At 50.2% G+C, this 21,754-nt stretch overlaps 1 protein-coding gene across 6 annotated transcripts in view; it reads right to left on the reverse strand.

Moving 5' to 3' along the window:
* CSNK1D (casein kinase 1 delta) overlaps positions 1-21,754 on the reverse strand; it is a 32,780-nt gene that overhangs the window by 3,091 nt on the left and 7,935 nt on the right. For 4 of the 6 annotated variants that reach the window (XR_014773195.1, XM_084750261.1, XM_084750265.1 and 1 more), the window contains exons 3-8: positions 12,533-12,681; positions 11,601-11,829; positions 11,119-11,289; positions 10,451-10,599; positions 7,308-7,479; positions 6,220-6,359 (exon numbers count right to left, since the gene is read on the reverse strand). Coding sequence is in view for 5 of the 6 variants with exons in the window: in XM_084750261.1 (XP_084606387.1) it covers positions 6,220-6,359; positions 7,308-7,479; positions 10,451-10,599; positions 11,119-11,289; positions 11,601-11,829; positions 12,533-12,681 (1,010 nt within the window). In the remaining variant the exon portion in view is untranslated. Of the gene's footprint in view, positions 1-172; positions 2,275-3,328; positions 3,392-6,219; positions 6,360-7,307; positions 7,480-10,450; positions 10,600-11,118; positions 11,290-11,600; positions 11,830-12,532; positions 12,682-21,754 lie in introns of those variants that run through there. The other 2 variants (XM_084750263.1, XM_084750262.1) reach the window with 2 other exon arrangements.

Consider the following 21,754-nt stretch of genomic DNA (forward strand, 5'->3'; position numbering starts at 1 on the left):
GGTAATTTGTAAAGCCAACGCTCAGAAGGCCGAGGCAAAAGGCCCGCTCAGGACTCCAGGCCAGCCTAGGCTATAGAGATGGCCTTAATCTCAGAGCCCCCACCCATACCAAGTTAGCTTTCATGTGGCTTACACATACTGCTGAAAGAAAGACCACACAAAGGAGAGGGAAGAAAGGTAGAAGTCATTATGAATTTATTATTTACACAATTGTTAAAGTACACAAATACAGTGGTAGTACAAACGTACAGCTCAGAGACTGCTCACCAAGACACAGGTTGATACACACATCCTAACTACGCTTCCTGCGTGATGATGGGATTAAATACTGGGCAAGAACCGTCAGAGCCACACCCTGGAGGACTTCCAATGGACCTCATCTCAGTGCAACCCAACAGGGCCAGGCTGAGCCTGGCAGTCTCAAGGCCACCCTAACACCCCTCCAGCACCACAGGTATCTACAAAGAACACGTGCCAGGCAAGGCCTGCCACTGGAGAGAAGAGGCCCAACTCTGATAAAGGATTTGCAACAAAAATCTCAAACTTGCCCGACCCTCCCAACCTCCCAGACACAGTCAGTCCCACCTAGTTGAGTCTCTGCACCCTCAACTGCTTGCAGAGCGACCAGCTCAGGGTTCAGAAAGAAGCACCCACAGGCTCAAATGGCTGGTAGACACAACTAACAGCCGCATTCTGGGATGCTATCACACACCTGCAGTGTGTCCCCCACCACTGGGCCACTGCTGTGCCAGGGAACTCTGGGAAAAAGGGAGAAGCCATGGTGGCACAATTAGAGCGCAAACCTCCACAGGGAGCCAGGTGCCCAGCATAACTCTCCACAGGCTGACAGGAAAAATAAGAGATGAACCCACACATTGTACTGCACCCCATCTCTCAGATGGGGTGCTCAGGTCCTGCCGTCTCTTCATATCCGGTGCGCACAGTGGGGAAGAAGATGTTGGCATCCTACGGCCAGCAGCAGGGCAGAGCAGCCTGGCCCGCAGGTGTGTCCAGCTGAAGGTCATGAAGCCTGTGGCACCACCCCTTTCTGGAGGTGAAGGTTCTAGATTCAGGTCACCTGCTTCTTGGCACTTCAGGATTGACTCCCTTTGGCCACTGGTCCCTCTGGGCAAACCATGGTGTCTAAGACAGCCTGCTCCCTGGCTCTGAGCAGAGAGGCCATGACAAACGTAAGTGGCATCTGCATGGGAGTATTCGGTCTGTTCAGCAACTTCCCAAGTTCAAAGGCAGAGAGGCAACCAAGACCACCAAAACAGCAATCCTCTCCCTAGAAGCCAGAAACACAAGCTCAGCTTTGAACCCTGGACTCCTCGCAGCCTGTGGGGCTCTCATGGCCACTGCATGGGAGTTCTTCAGGGTTCTGACCTCCTCCTTGCCTCCTCTGGGAAGAGCGCCATGCCACAGTGCTTTGCTGAGGACATACCTGCTGCACCCTCGCTCCATGGCAACGGTACCCCGCCTGCTCTGATGTCTGCAGGCTTATCAATTTACAGTGGGGAACGGTAAGCAAGATGCCAAAATTAGGCTGATGGGAGCCCACAAGACACACACGCACACACAACTGATGAGAATTTCCTTTCCAACGTGAACAGCACAACACGAGGAAAACAAAACAAACAAAGCACACACCCTGACACTCACATGTGCCCCTCTCTTGCCTGCCTCCATCTTACACACAAGCTCCAAGCCAGCGCGTCTTAGGGTTCTTAAGGTCAACAGCTTTTTTAAGACCGCAAAAACAGACAAGAAAGAAACAATAAAAAGACAGATTTCTTTACACAGATTTAAGCCAGTAATTTTTAGCAAAATGATACAAAACTGTCTTAACCAAGTAGAAGACTGGTAGCTGCGGTGGGATCGTCAGGGAGCGCAGGTCCGCCACCACTGGTGGGAGCTGAGAGGCTCTTCACAGGGAGTTGGTTCTCTCTGCAATGGTCTGCCAGCCTCTGCTCTTCGTCCCAGCCCCGTGATAACTGAGCTCACATGGGGCCACGGTGGCAGCCCCTGGCGATGGCAGCTCTTGGAGCCTGTCCATTTAGTTTGTGTTTTGATTCCCCATGAGCATCGCTGGGTGAGTGGCCTGGAGAGCTCCCGGCGTTAACATTTCGGGTTTAGACCGGGGGGCGTGTCACTAGTAAAGCCATTGGTAACAGAGTAGATCAGCCATGCATTGTCTGCCCTTCACAGCAAAAAGGAGAGTTCTCATCGGTGCACGACAGACTGAAGACCACTGGAAGCCACCCGACCGGGAATCTGTCGGAGCCAAAGCACAGGACAAGGTCAGCATGAGGCCAAAGAAACAGGCCAGCCAGGCGTTTCGGCGCACATAACTCAGTAGAGCCTGGGAGGGAAGGGACACACTGCCACCTGGCTTCAACCTGAGCACCCGCACCCCTGGCCGCACAGAAAGGCCTCTGCAGCCAGGACAGGTGCTGAGTAGTGCACAGGACAGAAAGATGGGGAAGAAGAGGCATGCAAGCGAGGAAACTGCAGAGCTGTGCTCCTGTAGACCCGAGTGGAGCAGTGCCACTTGCTCCCAGCCTCCTTCCTAGAAAGAATTTGGGAGCTTTCAGACAGGCACATCCCTTAGGGAAGATAGAAAAATTCTTATCGTCATATTTCCAAGAGTGCGCACGTGTGTTAAACAGAGCAGATCTCCCAGCAGCACAACCCCCACCGAAGCTCAAGCCCCTGATGGAAGGAACCACCAAGTACCCTGCGGCCAACAAGAAAGGAGCTCAGCGTGGACACCCAGCCATGCGCTGACGGCAGGGTAGCAGGAAGCTGTGCTGGATTAATACAGACAACAGCTGCATGGACAAGATGGCTGGGCAGGTACCAAGTGTGGAAAGAAACACAAAATGAGGACAGAGATAAATGAAAAGGGAAGAGGGATGACTGAAAAAGCCAGGATGGGCACAGACCACGGAGAGTCTGCATGTAGCAAGAGCTCAAGAAAGCCCGACACCAAGCATGGCACCGCTCCGCTGAGTACAACAGACACATGTGCTGCCAGCACATCTGCCCAGAGCCAGGCCCGTGGGCAGCTGCAGCATACCAAATGCAATCACAGGGAGGCCAGAGGACAAAGGCACAGCAGGATGGTCCCTAGGGTCACTTGGTCCAGAGATTCTCAGGATGCCACTAATCCCCCAGACTGGGCAGCTGGCCACAGCTACTCCATATCCCACACACAGAGAAACACAAGCTCAAGAAGCCTCACTCTACCTCCAGCATTTGGCATGCAAGCCCAGCCCACCTTGCCTGGCACTTGCTTCCTGCAGAGCCCCACCATGAGCACACTCACCCAGTGCTGCCTTCCGATGGAGACGAGCAGCTACTTGCCGTGGTGTTCGAAAGGAATGCTATTCTGAGGTAGGGGAAAAGACAGCTGTTGGTAAGTGTCCTGCTGGCCAGACCAGCACATGAGATCCTGGTCCCCTGGCTGCTTATACTGAGCCTGAGTCCTGATGTGTCCCTTGCCTTGACCAGGTCAAGACACCCACACTTTGGGAACTCCAGCTAATGGCAAGTCTCTCCACACAGCACGCAGACTCATGTGCGTCTCATGACTCCTGACCAAAGTGACCCTCCTAAGCTCACGCTTCAGAGAGGCTGAGGCCCAGGCAGGCAGGGCTGACGACGCCCTACAGGTCAGTCTCAGAACTAGCAGCAGGCAGGGGGACAGCGCCTCCCAGGAAACACTCGTGGACACACCCCTTTCTGATGAGCGCTGGGCTGGTCGTATGTTCTCCTTTTGGGGCAGGTGTGGACTAAATCAAAAGCAGTAACTGGCACATTCTGAACTTTTCAACAAAGGAAAAACAAACAGAGATTTGCTGATCAGATGCCATGCAAAGCCTATGTTCTTTTGGCTAATGAGAGCAAGCTCACAGATACCAGGAAAAACGGGAACACGGTCTCCCCAGATGACTTGCCCAATGCAAGTGTCCTTCAGCGAAGGGCAGATGCTAAGAAGCAGACGCTTGCAGGTAATGCCTGAGTGAGGGTGAGGCTCTGCCTCTGACAAAAAGAGGAGGCGCCACTATGACCTAGCCCATGCTTTATTATCATCAGAGGTAGACTAGGGCAGCGGATGCTTGTTAAGACTAGCTTTAACTGGCTTGGCTGTAAGGACTTGAGGGTATCACGTTATGCCTCACAGGATGCACCAGCTATCAGAAAGCCAGCAGCTGTAGTTAAAAGGAAGCTAAGCAAAAGACATGGGCTGCTGCAACAGGAGCCTGTATGCACGGTGCTCTCTATTTCCAGTTAAGTAGACGCCATCACTCCTACCCGAACCCCAACTCTCTAGGGGGACATTAATATTGGCCTGCCAAGTCTAGAGTAACCCCAACTAGCCTTTAATTTCCAAGCCACCAGCGCAGATGTTTGGCTGAGGCCTGCAAAGAGTGGACAGAGGGATGAGTCATTTGGAGAAGAGACCACACCATACATGGCACAAGCACACTGAAGAGATAGATGCTCTTAAGGGTATCTGCCTCTCGGTGCCAGCAAAGCTGCCCCGCCCCGCAAAGTGCAGCTGTGAATACAAATGAACATTCTGGAGACAATCAGACCATGGGCAATGCAATCTCCAGAAAGTCTGCAAGGTAGTCAGAGGAAAAGTTAAGGAACTCCAGGAAGTGAGCCTCCCAACCATGCTCACACCTGTTAACAGTTCTCCATGGAGACACAGGAGAGACCAAGCAACCAGAGACTGGTTCTGAGGCCCAAGGTCATCATGTGAAAGAAAGTGCTATTCTTTGTCACCATAAGACCAAGGCAGCCACAGCCTTGGCAAGAAGACGCCTGGCTGTGCCTTATGTTCTTGGCATCCACGGAGCCTCCTGACTCTTTTTTTCCCTCCTGGATCCCAAACTACCAGATGCTTCATTTTCATACTCGACCAAAACAAAACAAAACAAATGCAGAAAAGCCTGACCTTGCCATCCCTTCCTAAGTCTCTGCCAGCCCTGACATGAAAAATGTCCAATCCAGCCAGGGTCCCCCACATCACAGGTTATAGGCAGGGCTGGACCACTTCCTATTGTGAACACAATGATTTGTGTGGAAACAAACAAACAAACAACTGTTAAGCCTTCCACTTAGAGCATAGACACCAAGGAACTCAAGCTCTTGATAATGTCAAAACTCCTCAAGGCCCCCACTCTACGTCAAACACCCCACACACCTGTTGCCTCTCCAGGAGGGATTATCATAAACACCAGTCCTGGCTGGTGAACCAGAAACGCACAGGAACACAACCCCCTCCACAGCACCAAGTTTACCAGGCCTGGGTGTGGCCTGAGCCCACGGGCCCCCGGGTCTCCCACTGACTCGGCACATGCTCAGTCCTTCTCCACTCAGACACTGAGTCCCACAGAGAGTCACAGAGATGCTGCCACACAAAACAAGCTCCCGAAGGGCAGTGGCAGTGGCTGGTGAATGCCTGCTCACAGTCACCCTTGACCTACCTCCAAAAGCTGGGTAATGTTTAAAATTGACTTCAGAAGCAGCTATGGTGGACAGGGGTTGCCCACTCTGCTGAGAGACGCAGCTGATGCAAAGGAGCACAAGCTCTGAGGAGGGGGCTCGCACGAGGGCAGGGGCAGCTCTGAGGAGGGGGCTCGCACGAGGGCAGGGGCAGCTAAGAGGAGGCAGCCTGGGAACCAGTGCAAACTACCCTGGGATGGAAGATGACACCTTAAAGCCTGGCACCTCAAAGGATGCTACCACCAGGACCCATCACAGGGACCCTTCTATTGCAGCCACTGCCTCCACTGGCTAAGGAGTTGTAAAAGCCGGGTGTGCCTACAGTAGACCTCTTCTCAGCAAATGGTAAGCAGGCATATGGTGACGGGGCAGGGATGTCCCTTTGAAACTGAGCAGCAGAAGAGAAAGTTTCACACATAGTTCGCAGCCCATTACAGTTCCAGGCAGGAAATAAACCCTTTAGAAACCCGGCTAGTCATGGGCTCCAACTGGGTAAACATCCACAAAACTAAGCAAAAAAGTAAGGTGGGAAGGAAGGAAATACGCTCTTCACAAGCGTCACCCCACTGCTGACTTGAGCCTACAAGGCCAAGCCTTAAGGAAAGGCAAGGGAAAGAACCAGCATCGGCAGAGTGACAAGGACATGCACCCCCACGCCTAGGTCTGGCCCACGTAGGCCTCAGTGCGTTCCTACATGCATACCTGTGAGGTGGACATGCGAGAGGTATCTTGTCGGCCCGTGAGATCAGATGAGGAGACGTTGACTGGCGCCCCACGGTGCAGCCGCATACTCACTTTCCGTTCTCGCTCCATGCCAGAGACAGGCCTAGGAGAGGTGTTGGCTGGAGAAGATGAAGAGAAACCTCCATTATTATGTACCCTTGGCTCTTGTAACATCTCACTAGCTAGAGTTGGAGACCTGGCTCAGTGGTCACAAGCTTTTACAGAAGACCCAGCTTGGTGTCCAGCACCCACACAGTGGCTCACAACCATCTCTAACGCCGTCTCCTAACGATCACGGGCACTAGGTACACACGTAGTGCAGATGCATGCACGGCAGACACCCGTAACACACACAGAGTCTGCAGGCACAGCCAGGCTAACGGCCCGCACGCTCTGACCCTGAACCTGTGAACAGGCTCAGAGCTGCACACAATCCTGAGACCCCTGCTGGTAGGGAACGCACTCCAAAGGTCCCAGCATTAGCAATACACGTGTCAGCCCTGAGTGCTCAAAGGCGTGTTGTTGTGATAGCTGCGCTCTTGAAAGGCTTGTTCATGTTGTGGGCTGCCTACCCATGTCTGTGTGCCATGTGCCCAGGGAGTCCAGAGGATGGTGTTGGCTCCCTGAACTAGAGTTACACACAGTGTAAACCTGACGTGTGAGTGCTAGGAAAGGAACCCAAGTCCTCTGGAAGAGCAACTGGGGCTCCTAACCACTGAGCTGCCTCTCCAGCCCCATGAGAACAAAGCATCATAAAGCAAACAGCCAACACTAGCAACAAGTTTCAGGGAACCAATCTTTAGACCGAGTTTTATGATGAGCATTTCTACATTTCTTTCTATCTTTCCTCTGAAGATCTCACTGTGTAGACCAGGCTGGCCTTAAATTCAGAGAGCCGCCTTGCCCCTCTTCCCAAATCATGGGGTTAAAGGTGTATGTCACCATGCCATTTCTAAAGGTAACATAAGCTGTACCCCAGTCCTACCCACACTGCAGGATGAGGACTGCCTCAAATAGGAATACAGCCCTCAACTGACTGGCTTGGGTGGTTAGCAAGTCATGCTCACCCGTGTGTGAGGTAGGGGTGAGGGGCGTTGGGGGAGCCACTTCCTGGGTTCCCCGCAGGCGGCCGGAAGCTGTAGAAGGGAGGCCACGAGTGGCCGGGTTCCGGGAGTGCCTTAATCGTTCCTCTCGGTCCCGGCGTTCCCGTTCGGCATCATCTGCAGCCCGGCTGGCACCCTGCAGAGCAAAGAGCAGAGTAAGCAAGAGGCTACCTGTCCTCCTTCATTCCCTACCATACTGAAGCCACACACACACCTGCCATTTTAATCCCTGTCTGCCAATGTCGGCATGCTAACGTGTTGAGGAAGGAAAAGGAAACCGCTGGAGACAGGGAGGTGGCGCTCAACATGGGCTCGAACCCGTGACCCTGAGATTAAGGGTCTCAGTCTCCCGACTGAGCTAGGCAGGCACGGACTAGGAAGCAGGTGCCAGGCCAAGACTAGGACTGAAAGGTAACTCGCTATCCACACAGCAGACCTTAGATTAGTATGAATGGGATACTTTAAGTTATGAGCTTTTCAGCCCTTGAAAGCTGCTATTGCAAACTGTTTAGGATAATTAAGCCGTATGTAAGAGGGGTTTCTTTGGGGTGCTGCCTCTCAAATGCCACAGAGACTCAGCCATGGCAATGCCAGCCCTACTATGTACTGGCCAAGAGCGGGGGTGGGAGTCAGGTTCTAGCTAGCAGGAGTCTGCAGACTCACGCTACTTCTTTGTGCCACCTGTTTCGTTACAACTGGCTGTCTCTTCGACCTGGCAGAAGGACTAGGCCTTTCCTAGCAAGCTCACCCCCCAGGGTAGCCTCCTTCTGGCTGGTCTACATCCACGCAGGCAGCACTAGGCACAGGCAGGCACTTTAGTTCACAGTGGCCCCCAGGTGCTGGGGCACAGGGCATGCAGCTGACAGTGCTGTTCTTTCTTTTAGAGACAGGGTTTCTCTGTGTAGCCTTGGCTGTCCTGGACTCACTCTGTAGACCAGACTGGGCTCAAACTCACAGTGATCCGCCTGCCTCTGCCTCCTGAGTGCTGGGATTAAAGGCGTGCGCCACCATGCCCAGGAACAGAGTTCTTGATTTGTACCCTGAAGAAGCACTTGCTGCTGCTACTTCGATTAGATACATTACCCACAAAATTCCCAGTATCTACTTCAAATTACAAAAACTTTGATTGAGACAGGGTCTTGCAAAAACAAAAAACAAACAAACAAAAACAACAATAACAAAGAGACAGGGCCTTGCTCTGCAGTTCAAGGCTGGCCTCGAGCTAACAAGCAGCTTCCCACATGCTAGAATTAACTACAAAAGCGCACAACCATGCTTGGCTCAAAGAATGAATTTCTATTTTTATTTTATTTTGTCTGTCTATTTTATTGAGTCTCATTTGGTAGCCGTGGCTGGCGTGGACGCTCACTATATAGACCAGTATGGTATCAAACTCACAGACACTTGTCTGCTTTTGCCCTTTAAATGCCGAAGTTAGACGTGTGAGCCACCCTGCCCAACTCAAGACTGAGTTTTCAATGAAAGCAGACACAAAAGTTTCACAAAGCCTTGAAATTTAGCAGCAATGTCGGAATGATCACAGGATCAAAATCAGACAAAATACAAGCCCTTTTATCCCGGAGACTCTTTTTTTGGGGGTGAGGACAGGACAGTTGGTTGGTTTTTCAAGATGGGGTTTCTCTGTGTAGCCCTGGCTGTCCTTGAATTCAGAGATCCACCTGCCTCTGCTTCCCGAGTGCTGGGACTGAGGATGTGCACCACCACTGCCAGTGGCTCTCCTGAGACCTGTGCCGTGTGTACTGGGTTAGAGATAGAAGTAGGGGTGCGGGGTGGCAGAGCGGGGCAGGGCTCAAGGAGACCACCAGGGAAGCTTCCTAGCAGCCTAGACTGCCATGCCATCCCATCACAGGTAGCTGAGGCTACAAAGCTCTTATCTTTGGTGACAGCAACTATAATAATAGTCTAAGGTATCTGCAGTACCTGGAAATCAAAGCATGAAGGTGGCTGGAGGCCGTGTGTTCAAGACCAGCTCAGCAACAACAAATTTACAAAGAGTAAAACTCCCAGGGCTGGAGTTGCTGCTCTTGCAGAGGACCTAGGTCTGGTTTCCAGCATCCACAGAGGCTCACAATAGTGAGCTGACTCCAGTTTCAGGAGAGCCAACCTCCTTTTCTGACGCTGAGAGCACCAAGCATGCACAAGGTGTACACACACACACACACACACACACATATATATGCAAGCACTTAAACACACACCCCTTAAAAAAACAAATTCTCAGGGCAGTGGTGGCACATGCCTTTAACCCCGGCACATGGGAAGCAGAGAGGCCAGCAGATCTTTATAAGTCCAAGGCAGGCCAGCTTGGTCTACAGAGTGAATTCCAGGGCAGCCAAGGCTACACAAAGAGCCCCTGTCTCAAAAAACAAAACTATTAAAAATCTCTCAGAAGTAGCTTTACTCCCTAAAAATTAAGGAAAAAAAGGAGAGAAATAAAAAGGAAGGAAAGACAGCAGGCAGGCCTTTACCACAACTTACTGGGCTTCTTTTTTATAATAATAATAATAATAACATTATGATGATGATGATGTATTGAGTGTTCTTCATGCATGTACACCTGCATGCCAGAAGAGGACAGCAGATCACATTATAGATGGTTCTGAACCACCATGTGGTTGCTGGGAATTGAACTCAGGACCTTTGGAAGAACAGGCGGCGGCGCTCTTAGCCACTGAGCCATCTCTCCAGCCCCCTTACTGGGTTTCTTATTATGCATATCCATAAATGCCAGAGGTTTTTATTATTTAGTGTGTTTTGTCTGCACGTTAAGTAAATGCACAGTGCCCACAAAGGCCAGCAAAGGCTTAAGGGGGAAACTGGATCCCCTTGTGGTCTTGAGAACTGGACCCGGGTCCTTAACCACTCCAGCTCCAAATGCTATACAAGTTTTAGCTTTCCTTCTCAGCTCTCTGATCCCACAAGCCAATGGCTTCTAGGCTCCAGTCCTACCAGGTGGGGCTTTCACAATGCCACCACGTGCCCTGTAAACCTGAGTCTTGCACAGACACACAGCTTTACACACAAAGCCAGCCCAGCCTCCTGAGGGCCAGGTGACTGTCATCCCACGCTCCAGCAGTGCCACTTACAAATTTGAGCATGTTCCAGTCGAACACATAGTCGTAGGAGAACCCCTGGCGATGGAACAGATTTCTGAAGAGCTGTCTCAGGTAGGAGTAGTCAGGTTTGTCATCAAAACGTAAGGAACGGCAGAAATTCAGGTATGTGGCAAATTCAGCTAAAAAAATGAGAAACTCAAAGCTAGCCCGGAACTACCAATTGTGGCCCAGGTTGGTATCCATTCACCCAGTTCACCTCCCACAGTGAGTGCCATAGCAAAGACGAAATTTGAAAGCTAGTCATATTTAAGAGCTGAGGCCTTGGAAGACCGCTTGAAAAATAAACAGAGTGTATAGTTCAACTGTGAGTGCCTGGAGCTCTCGCAGCACATGTGAGGCCTTGGCCTCCACATCCAGCACCCTCTACACACCCGAAAGGACAACACCAAAGAGCAAAATCTAGCTATTGAGGGCACTGTTATCCAATCTGGGGCTGGCTAAGAAGTACCGGAGGCCTGCACTTTCACCCAACAGGGAAACTCCATGGCAAATAGCTCCGGGAGGTGAAGAGGAGTAAAGGACGGTCAGTGTAACTGTTCTCACACACAGGAGTAAGCCTGACAGCACAGCCAGAGGCTCCCACACAAGTGTCTGGTTAGCAGCAGGGCAGGCTCCTTGCCCAGGGGTGAGGGACTCACAAGGATAGCCCTTGCACAGCACTTCGATGGGAGTGGACATCTTCTTCTCACTGATCCTCTCATACTTCTGCCTCTTGGTGGCGGCCTTCAGCCCCTGCCAGGGGAGAGAGCCCAGGTTGAAGTACATCAGCACGTACCCCAGAGACTCCAAGTCATCCCTTCGAGATTGCTCTGGAAAGAAAAGGGAACTATGTCAAGGTTGGCACGTGTGTGTGTTTATAAAAGCAACACCTCAAAAACAAACAACAAAAAGGAAGAACTTCAAAACAGCAGAGCCCTCGCCAACACTTCTGGTGAGAAGCATCAACATCTCCGAGACCTTCAGGAGAAGCCAGCTCCTGCCTACCCCATTGCACCTGGCAACACAGACGTCAGCAGCTGCTCAACTCCACTTGTCTGCTACAAAGCTGGCCGTTCTCTAAGCTAACGGATGGGCATGCTAAAGGCACACTAAGTCAAGCGATCAGTCGGCCAGGGCTCACCAATGCCAAGGTGTGTGTTGATGGAGGCGTAGCGTGCGGTCCCCGTGAGGTTCTTGTTCTCGCGGTAGGGGATGTGCTGGTGGGTGCGGGCATCCCGGTACTTCTTGGCCAGCCCAAAGTCAATGATGTAAACCAGGTTGCCTTTCTTTCCCAGCCCCATGAGGAAGTTATCTGGCTTCACATCTCGGTGGATAAAATTCTTCGAATGAATGTACTCAATACGACTTATCTACAAACAGAGAAACAAGGTGAGATGGAATCCCACAGTGGTTCAGGCTGCAAACGGAGGCTGCCTGGCAGTGAGGCTCACGCTGCACTCTCTGCCTTCTGCCGAGCACAATGGTTTCAGTTAGGGTGGTCTGCTCTCAAGGTATCTTCAGCTCTGTGCCCACCACAGGCCCAGACATGTTCTACCTTGGCTCCCGCACGCGTAGACAGGCAGCAGGCTGACGTAACAACCCACTACCAGATAACAGTCCGCACAGCTGGACTCTGCAGGAGCCACAAACAATAATTTTCATGAATACCACCCAAGAGTTGCTACCAGTCAAATGTGGGCTCCCAGAGAGGAGGGGGAAGTCCGTTCAATATGGAACACCTGGGTTAAGTCTCCAAGCCAATCATTTTTGAGGCTGAGGTTAAACAAAGCCCCCGTTACCTCTATGCACAAATGAGTGCAGTAATAGACAAATGGCAACTTTAGCTTTTTAAAGATAAGGTCTCACTACGTAGGCCCTGCTGGCCTGGGATCTTGCTATGTAGACTAGGCTGGCCACGAGTTCACAAAGCTGTCTGTCCCCGACTCCCGAGTGCTGGGATTAAAAGCTACCAGTGGCCAATGTAACCCAGTAATTTACTCTATCAAGCCAGCAAGCACATGCTAAGTGCTGTGCTACCACACCGCCCAAGCACTTCAGGAAAAGGGTGCTTACCATTTGGTCAGCAAGCAACAGAACAGTTTTGAGACTAAACTTCCTTGAGCAGAAGTTGAAGAGGTCTTCCAGGCTGGGTCCCAGCAGCTCCATCACCATGACATTGTAGTCCCCCTCAGCCCCGCACCATCTGATGGTAGGGATGCCCACTGGAAGAGAAACCAAACAGCACTTCAGGCCAGGCTTGCTGCACCAGATCACCTCTATTGAACATAGCACAGGCGTTTAGAGGATTAAGTCTGTGGATGTGGGTGTTCGAGAGGTCAGGTGACACTGGCGTGTACACCCTCAAGTACGCCCGCTCGTGATTTAAGTCACACACAGTAACAGCTAGTGAGACACAGTTCCTTTCGTAACATCAGCATCCATGTGAGGTGAGACAGGTCCAGAGAAGCCCGCTGGAAGCCATAGCTTCACCAGTGAGACTAGAGCCTAATGCTGAGAAACAGAAAAGTGCCCCCTTCTTCTGATACTGATGGATAAAAGCAAACGCGATGAAAACGACTTAGAGATTCACAGACTTTAAACACAGCAACTGGTAGAAGAGCCGGATGGTGGTGGCGCACGCCTTTAATCCCAGCACTCGGGAGGCAGAGGCAGAGGCAGAGGCAGGCAGATCACTGTGAGTTCGAGGCCAGCCTGGTCTACAAAACAAGTCCAGGACAGCCAAGGCTACACAGGAAACCCTGTCTCAAAAAGCAAAAAAATAAAAAAAATAAATAAATAAATAAAATAGAAGAGGAGGAGGAGGAGGAGGAGGAGGAGGAGGAGGAGGAGGAGGAGGAGGAGGAGAGAATAAAGAGAACAGGACAAACCCAACAGAAAGGCGTGGTGATGCGCTTCTGAGGCGGGGCTGCAGGATCTCGAGCTTCATGCCTTGGCCCATGTCTACAGGAAAACAGCAGCAACTGAAAACCCAGCAACCCACAACTGCAAATGAGGGAAGGGACCTACGGATGCCTTCAAGATGTTAGCTCTAGAGACGCCAGTCCACACTAAGCAGACTCTACTTTTGAAAAATGGGTGAGAAACTAAACATCTAATCTAAGAACACATGTGACAGACACAGATGTGACACGGAGCACTTGCAGGAACAAGGATGACCCGGAGCAGCCATGCTCAGGTCCAAGAGCAAGCAGAGGCTTCACCAGACGCCCTGTGCTCCCCTGTCTGTCAGAGCATGGCGGCTAGTGAGAGCCACACAGGCCGCTGGCTCTTATCAAAAACACTGCACTGGGCTCCGTCATGAGCCCACGGCCCCTCTCCTCCGTGTGAAGCACTTAGAGGGGCTTATTGAGTTTAGATGTCTCCAGAGAGGTCCTACCATTTTGGGAAAAAATCATTATGCCAAAGTATTTTCCGTGTTAATTTGAGAACCCGTATGACAAACACCTAGGCCGGGGCCGTCTTCTATATCCCAGCACTTACGTCACTTTGCTCTCCAGGCCACCACCACTCACTCAGGCCTCCCGCATGTGGCCGACCAGTGCTCCACTGTCTCTAACTGCCTACCTGCCATGTGGACGGTGCGCGGGTTTGAATGAAAATGGCCCCCATAGGTCCACAGCAAGTGTCACTATTAGGAGGAATGGTCTTGTTGAAGCAGGTGTGGCTTTGTTGTCTCAGATGATCAGTGTGTCTTTCTCTTCCCCATGTGTGCTGATCCCAGATGTACAGCTCTCAGCTACCTCTCCAGCACCACGTCTGCCCGGGTGCAGCTTTGTTTGTTTCCCACTATGACGACAATGGACTAACCCTCTAAGCAAGCCCCAATTAAACGCTTTCCTTTATAAGAGTTGCCACAGCCGGGCGGTAGTGGCGCACGCCTTTAATCCCAGCCCTCGGGAGGCAAGTGGATCTCTGTGACTTCGAGGCCAGCCTGGTCTACAAATCAAATCCAGGACAGCCAAGGCTACACAGAGAAACCCTGTCTTGAAAAACAAAACCAAGCAACAACAAAAAGAGTTGCCATGGCCAAGGCGTCTCTTCACAGCAACAGAAACCTTAACTAAAACAGTTCAGGTTTGCGTACTTACTATACTGTACTTGCTATAATGGCACTGAAGTGCCTTCTCACTGTGTGTGTATGTCCATGGACTCCCGTCCTACCCTGAATACATGCCTAGAAACACATGTGCTGTGGTACGAAGGTACAAATTACTCAACTTTACAGGACATATGATGAGATAACATCCAAAGCGTTCTGGATGGGAAAGCCAGCTGACCCTCACAGCAACAATGATCTCGGCCTGTTCTGGGCACCCGCCATGCTCAGCGTTGCCGACTTCCTGCGTGTATCTAGCATGAGGCATCAAGCTCTGACCATATAATGTGTATTTTATAAACATAACAACCACATTCGTTTCTCTTTTCTGAAATACTCAATTTTTTTCTATGAGGATATAATTTTCCTATGTACTGCAGATTCAAAGGGTGATTTTGTGATTTTATGTGAGGCAAGCATCTTCTCATGGTAAGTAATGCTTTCATTATTTTTTCCCTTGAATTAGTGTCTCACTACTTCTGGGCTGGAGTTATAGGTTCTTCTGCTAACTCTCAAGGGCCAGGCTCTCAGGACATGCCACCACGCCTGTCCAGCTTGCTATCAGTATTTTTCTCTGTGAAGCCATTCCTGATACTAGATCCTATTACTACCTTGTAAAAGTGACAAAGTGCAACACTACATGTTTAGACCCTGTCTTAACAGTAACCAAAAGTGTTTTAAGTACAGAAGTCACCTTTGCTTCTAGTGATGAAATTAAGGGACTCAATTCACCCCGTACAACTAAGGAGAAGCAAGGTAAGACACGAACCCCAGGAAGATGATGCTGATGCTGGAAAGACCCCACCACACGTGCCTAACTGTCACATAAAACCCAGACCAAACAGACTGATGTAATCTGACTTCAACTCAGAATCAGAGGAAGAAAAGAAGAATAAGCACGACAGAAATGCCCGACGGGCAGGGGCGGGAGGAGAGGGTGAGATTCTCAATGTTGGCATCCGAGAGTTTAGACATGTCGTGAGGCATGGAGGAATGGGCCCACAAATTTGAACTGGTAGAGAAGGGGCTTAAAAATTGTTAATAATGAGACAGGCACTGTGGTGCACACCTGCGATCCCAGCATGGAGAGTCAGAAACAGGTGGATCTCTGTGAGTTCAAGGACAGCCAGGGCTACACAGAGAAACCCTCTCTCAGAAAACAAACAAACAAACCAAAATCCAAACAAAAAGTGATGGTTTTGTATACAGCTCAGTAGTAGAGCGGCTGCCTAGCATGTGAGGGACTCAGATCAAAACACAGTACCGCAAGAGAAAAAAAAACGTATTAAATATAAATAAATTCCATGTCAAGAGAGTTAAAGACACACACACGCCCCCCAAATCTAACAAAGGTTGAAAGCTGTAATGTCTAAGATGAAAAACACCACACTGATTAAACACTGTAAAGCCCAGTAAATTCAAACATCAACAATAGAAAGTGCTGAAGCAGAGCAAAGGTAACAGGAGCTTAGTGCACTGTGCAGCAGGCTCAGCTCAAGCCATCACGAAAATGGGGAGGTGAAACAGGCAGACACCTGAGAACAAAGCCAGGCCTAAGAACCACGGAGACCACTGCATTAACGCACAGGAGCCCACCCCACAAGCCGTGTCCCGTCCCCAGCTGTCCTGCACAAGGCTCCTTCTCTGAGGGCAAGGAGCCCTAAGGTCTGTAACTGCACACAGCGAGCAACAGCCCCTCCTGATGGGCTCTTCTGTGGAGAAACACACAGCTATATCCACAACAGTAACGCGGACTCCCTCTCCAACGTGTAGTAACATACTCCTGCTTTTTTATGTGCTCCCGCATCCTCCCAGCATGATTCTGTCTACTGAGGAAGAAAGGGCACTTTCTTTTGTTGCCCACGTTCCAAGTGTCTGCCTGAGTCCTGGAGCTGGCTCCTGCAAGCTGCCCATTTCTCCTGGCACTGAGAAGGGGAAGTGGACACAGCGCCCCACCCCTATCCAAGAAGCCATTTGCACTTGCTGCCTGCCTGGAAGGGGATGTTTTCTCCAAGGGAGTAGCACCGGGTGTCTCAACCACACCCTCCAAATACAGGCACATATCCAGAATATTGGAGAACAACAAAAAGACAATAAAACTTCCCCACGTGTGCTTTTTGTTAGTTTTTATCTTATTTCCTTTCCTGCGTTTTTCGTTGAGACAGATAACATTGGATTGGTAGCAAGGTGGGAAGGATCCAGAAGGAGTTGGGGAAAAAGAAAATATGATTAAAATATATTTATGGGGAAAAAATGGGCTGTCAGGCAGTGCAGAGAGTGCTAGGAAGATGGTTAGCAGTTAGGAACACTTGGTTCCTCTTGCAGAGACACAGGTTTGACTCCCAGCCCTCACACAGTGCCTCACCACCATGCGTACACAACTCTGGCTCCAGGAGCTCCAATACTCTGACTTCTGCAGGCAGCAGCCAGTCATGGAAAATACACACACACCTATACACACAGGCAAACACCCATACATACAGGTTCTTAAAAAGTTAGGAACAGTGATGCACACTTTTAATCTCAGCTGTCAAAGGCAGGTGGATCTCTGCATTCAAGGCCAGCCTGGTCTATATAATGAGCTCCAGGACAGCCGGGCTACAAACTGTGCCTCGGAGGGTTGTTATATTTTGACGGAATTTCACTTAACATTAAAAGCAACTATGACTCAGGAGGCAGAGGCAGGTGGATCACTGTGAGTTTGAGGCCAGCTGGTCTACAAAGTGAGTCTAGGACAGCCAAGGCTACACAGAGAAACCCTGTTTCAAAAAACCAAAATAAATAAGTAAATAAATAAATGCAACTATGAAGCCGGGTGTGGTAGCACACGCCTTTAATCCCAGCACTGGGGAAGGCAGAGATAGGTGTATCTGAGGTGAGGCCAGCCTTGTCTACATAGAGCCCAGGACAGCCAGGGCTACACAGAGAAGCCCTGTCTCTGGGCTGGGGAAGAACTGAGAGAGCTAACACTGACCCTTCCTTTATGCCCTCCAGCAAAGCCTTTTAACTTCCCCATAGAGTAACTGCCTATCTCAGAATTTACTCCTAAATACCTCATGTACTTCCTATTTTGCTACTATGATTTTTCTTTTCTTTCTTTGCACAGAGTTTCTCTGTGTAACAGCCCTGGTTATCCTAGAACCTGTAGGCCAGGCTGGCATCAAGCTCACAGAGGCTGGCTACAAATATTTTTAAAATTACATTTTGTAATAATATTTAAGGTGTTTGCTACCATTAAATGGTATTTTAAAACTACATTTTGCAACTAGTTTTGTTGGTGAGTCAAAACTGGCCATATTTTAAATGTTTATTTAATCTGTATGTTTATGTGTGTACATGTTTGTGTCAGAAGACATCATTTCAGGAATTTGTTTGGGGTAGAGTCTGTTTCTACTGCTGGCCTGTGAGCGTCTGGGTCATTTGATTCTCCTGTCTCCATCTTCCATATTTATTTAATTTAATTTAATTTTGGGGGGTTTTCCGAGACAGGGTCTCTCTGTGTAGACTTGGCTGTCCTAGACTCACTTTGTAGACCAGGCTAGCCTTGAACTCACAGAGATCTGCCTGCCTGTGCCTCCTTAGTGCTGGGATTGAAGGCGTGCGCCACCACGCCCAGCTCACCTTCATATTTATAGGAGTGCTGAGAATGCAGACTACTTCCTGCTTGCACTTTAACCCAGAGCCATCTTCCAACTCAACTGACAATTGTGTTTTGATTTTAAGATAACTAAGCTCGTAATTTCTTCTATGTGTATTCTAGGACATTCTATCATATGCAAGTAAGTTCCAGAGATATATTGTCAAAAGGTTCCAAAATGCATATAGGATGGCTACACTACGTAACAGCAGACTGCTATTTAGGAGGAATGTGTGTCATGGCTTCTGAACGCGCTGCCTGCATGTACACCTGCACACCAGAAGAGGGCATTAGATCCCAGTGTAGGTGGCTGTGGGGTATGGCGTGGTTACCGGGAATTGAACTCAGGACCTCTGGGAAGAACTCATAGCTGGAAAAGACACAGAGTGCCGCTGTGGTGCACTTTACTCTCAGCAAACGGCCAGAAAGTAACTAGTGGTGAACCAAGAAGAAAGTGACTATAAAGCCAATTAGGAGATGGATCCTGCTGGTGCAGGACGGGAGCCTTCCAGCGCATCTCCTACTAGCGGGGCAGCGGCGCTGTGGCGCAGTGGGGCAGCGGTGCTGTGGCGCAGCAGGGCAGTGGTGCAGCAGTGCTGTGGCGCAGTGGCACTGCGGTGCTATGGTGCAGCGCTTATCCAGCACAGGCAGCGCCCTAGCTTCATCCTAGCTCCAAAACCACCCCACACCCCTAAATCATGGTCAACAGAAGGTGCTAACAGGCCAGTGGAGATGTAGCAAGGAGACTAGGCAGGCGCTGTCTTTCCTGGAGCACTGGGGACTTCCTCACCTGCCTGTGTGCCCACAGCCCATGACCAACTATGTGCCCAATGGGGACAGTGTCCCACACTAACCCTAACACTCAAGAGGCAGAGCAGAAAAACTGTGACTTTGAAATCTTGATAAAAAGCAAAAGACAGAAGATAAGCACTGCCAAGCACAGTGGGTTATCAGAGCACTTGGGAGGCAGAGGAAGAAAGATCACCAGCCTGGCCTGCAAAGTGAGTTCTGGTCCAGCCAGGGGAACATAGACACTGGCAGAAAGAAAGAAAAAGAGAGATAGAAGAGAGAAAACAGAAGAGAAAGAAAAATGACGGTGCCTATTTCCCTACCCAAATTCCATCACAAAAACCCATTCTCCCTCCCACAAAGCTAACTTTGCCAGAAGCACCACCTGTGAGCTCAGTGAAGTTTTCTGCTGAGGAATTACAGAAGGAGGGTGTGGTCTAAATCTACTTTGGGACGTTTTAGGACTGGAACAAGCAGTTAAGAAAGCTACCAGGTTTTATCTGACAGCACCAGGCGTTGATAAAAACCGGCTACTCAATACTTTTACTAATGCTGAACTCTAGTTTATTTCTAGTATCTCACCTTTCCCCTGCTGTCCTGGTGGAAGTGCCTGGGGCACATCCTGAGGCTGTCCTATGGAAAGCTTCCTGCGCTGCCACTCACAGCACTCAGTCCACGGGGACGGCACAGAACCCCAAGCTGGCAGAAGCTCTCAGTAGTTGGCCCTCTTACACCACCAGCACCGACAAGTCTCCCAGGTAAGCCTCGTGCTGCAGCCAGCCACTCAGCTCAGGACAACTGGAGAGCTGCTTACTCCTTTCAGAAGGCAGCAAAGCAATCCACACTCACCCAACATATAGCAACATGTCATATGCCAGGGAGTGAAACCTTGTGGTTTCTGGGCAAAGTGTATCCTCCCCACCCCCTATCCTGCATCTGCCAACCTCCACTTAATCTCAGATTAAAAAAAAAAAAAAAAAAAAAAGTCAAAACTGTGTATTCTTTCCCTGGATACAGAATGCTTCCTAAAACAGAGACCCGTAGGGCATGAGGGGTAAAACCTAACCGAAGCCCGAGGAACAACATGTAAAAGCCAAGAAAGGGGAACCCCCATTTCTGAATCTTGTCTGGAGTCTGAATGTGGAGAAATAATGTGGGCAAAATTAGGCGCCCCACACAGGGAGTAGTGCTATCCACTAGCAGGCACCTGGCACCACGCGGAGCATCGTTCATCATGACAGCCAGGGAGGGCAAGTGATATATAGGATCCTCCACAGCACAAAGAACAGTAACCACAGCAGGCGGCGGTGGTGCTGGAGCCTGTGTGGAACCACTACACTCCTCCCTGATCTGTCAGGCTGCCTCTCCTTTTAGGCTCTAAGGTAGCACATTCCCAGAACTACAGCCCTTAACGCACTAAGCTTGAACGGTGACACTCTAAGAGGGCCAAGCCTCCCACCGTTTTGTTCTACTCTGCTTGTTACAAAAGCTATGCACCCAGTCCCTAATGCCCCCCACCAAGACGGCTGTCCTACTGAAGACGGTGCAAAAGGGCAGGAGTGCAAGATTAGATCTCAGTTCAAATTCTCTCTTTGGGACAATAAAGCACGATAAGAAATAAACTGAACAGAATTGAATAGGATCAAACTAACAGAAGAAAAAGAGCCAAAGAAAGAGTACACGAAACATACAGGGACGGAGAAACATACAGAAGTCCATAAGAACACAACACTAGAGGCCACAAAACATATGCAAAAGATCTGAAAGGAAAAGAAAAAGAAGAAAAGGAAAATAAATACAGGAAACCTCTAAACTGACAGAGTCACTCTGTGCTGGGCCAGCCTGGTCTACCCAGTGAGTTCCAGGACAGCCTGGGCCACACAAAGAAACCTCGTCTGGGAAGTGGGATGGGCGGGAGTGATTTGTTTTGTATACCACAGATGCTCTGTTGGAGAAAGCTAAGCTTTCCTTTCTGAGTGGCCATCAGCTGGTGACAGCTCCTGGCTTAGGGATGGTCACTGGACCTCTGCCCTCTCAGGGCTGAGATGCCACCTGGTTTACTTGGGCCCAAGTACAGTCTCTGTGACTTCACATGGGCAGCAGGCCTGTTGTGTTTGGAAGGCATGTGCGTAGGTCTCCAGGAAGTTTTCGTCTGCTCACACCTGCTTTGGTTCTAAACCCCAGGATGGGACACAATGGACACACAGCTCCTGCCTTAGACGCTGTTATAGAAACACTGGCTTCTAGTAGAGGCACAATCACCTGCTGCTGCCGAGGGAGGGCAACAAAACAACCAACCAAAGGTTCCCTCTCCTGCTGGATGACAATAAAGCTCTGCAGTGGGGGGGGGGGGGGACGGCTCTCCTCCCTACTCCAACTACCATGGCACCATGGAGGCTTCTGCTAAAACAAGATTCTCAGAGCATTAGGTATAGCCATTTTTCAGATACAAAGCGTGACACAAGCAGGCCCCTATCCTAGGAGATGGGGCTGCGGCTTCACGGTCTTGAAAGCCTCAAGTAAGAGCCCCTGCAAACTCTTTTAGAAGGCCCCAGAACCCTAGAAGTGACACTGATTCACCACTAGCTTCAGCTCCCAAGGCCCTGCAGTGACGGTTTACAGAAGCGAGAACAGTGACTTAGTTGGGAGGTCAGAGAAGTCACGCTCAAACTCCCACCCAAGAGCAACTGGAGAGTCAGAGGATTTGCATGTGACCCGGAAGAAGACAGCGGCAGGAAGCACCGTGGTGTGA

Source organism: Acomys minous (assembly GCF_964271855.1).
Source record: "Acomys minous genome assembly, chromosome: 12".
Lineage (NCBI taxonomy): Eukaryota > Metazoa > Chordata > Mammalia > Rodentia > Muridae > Acomys > Acomys minous.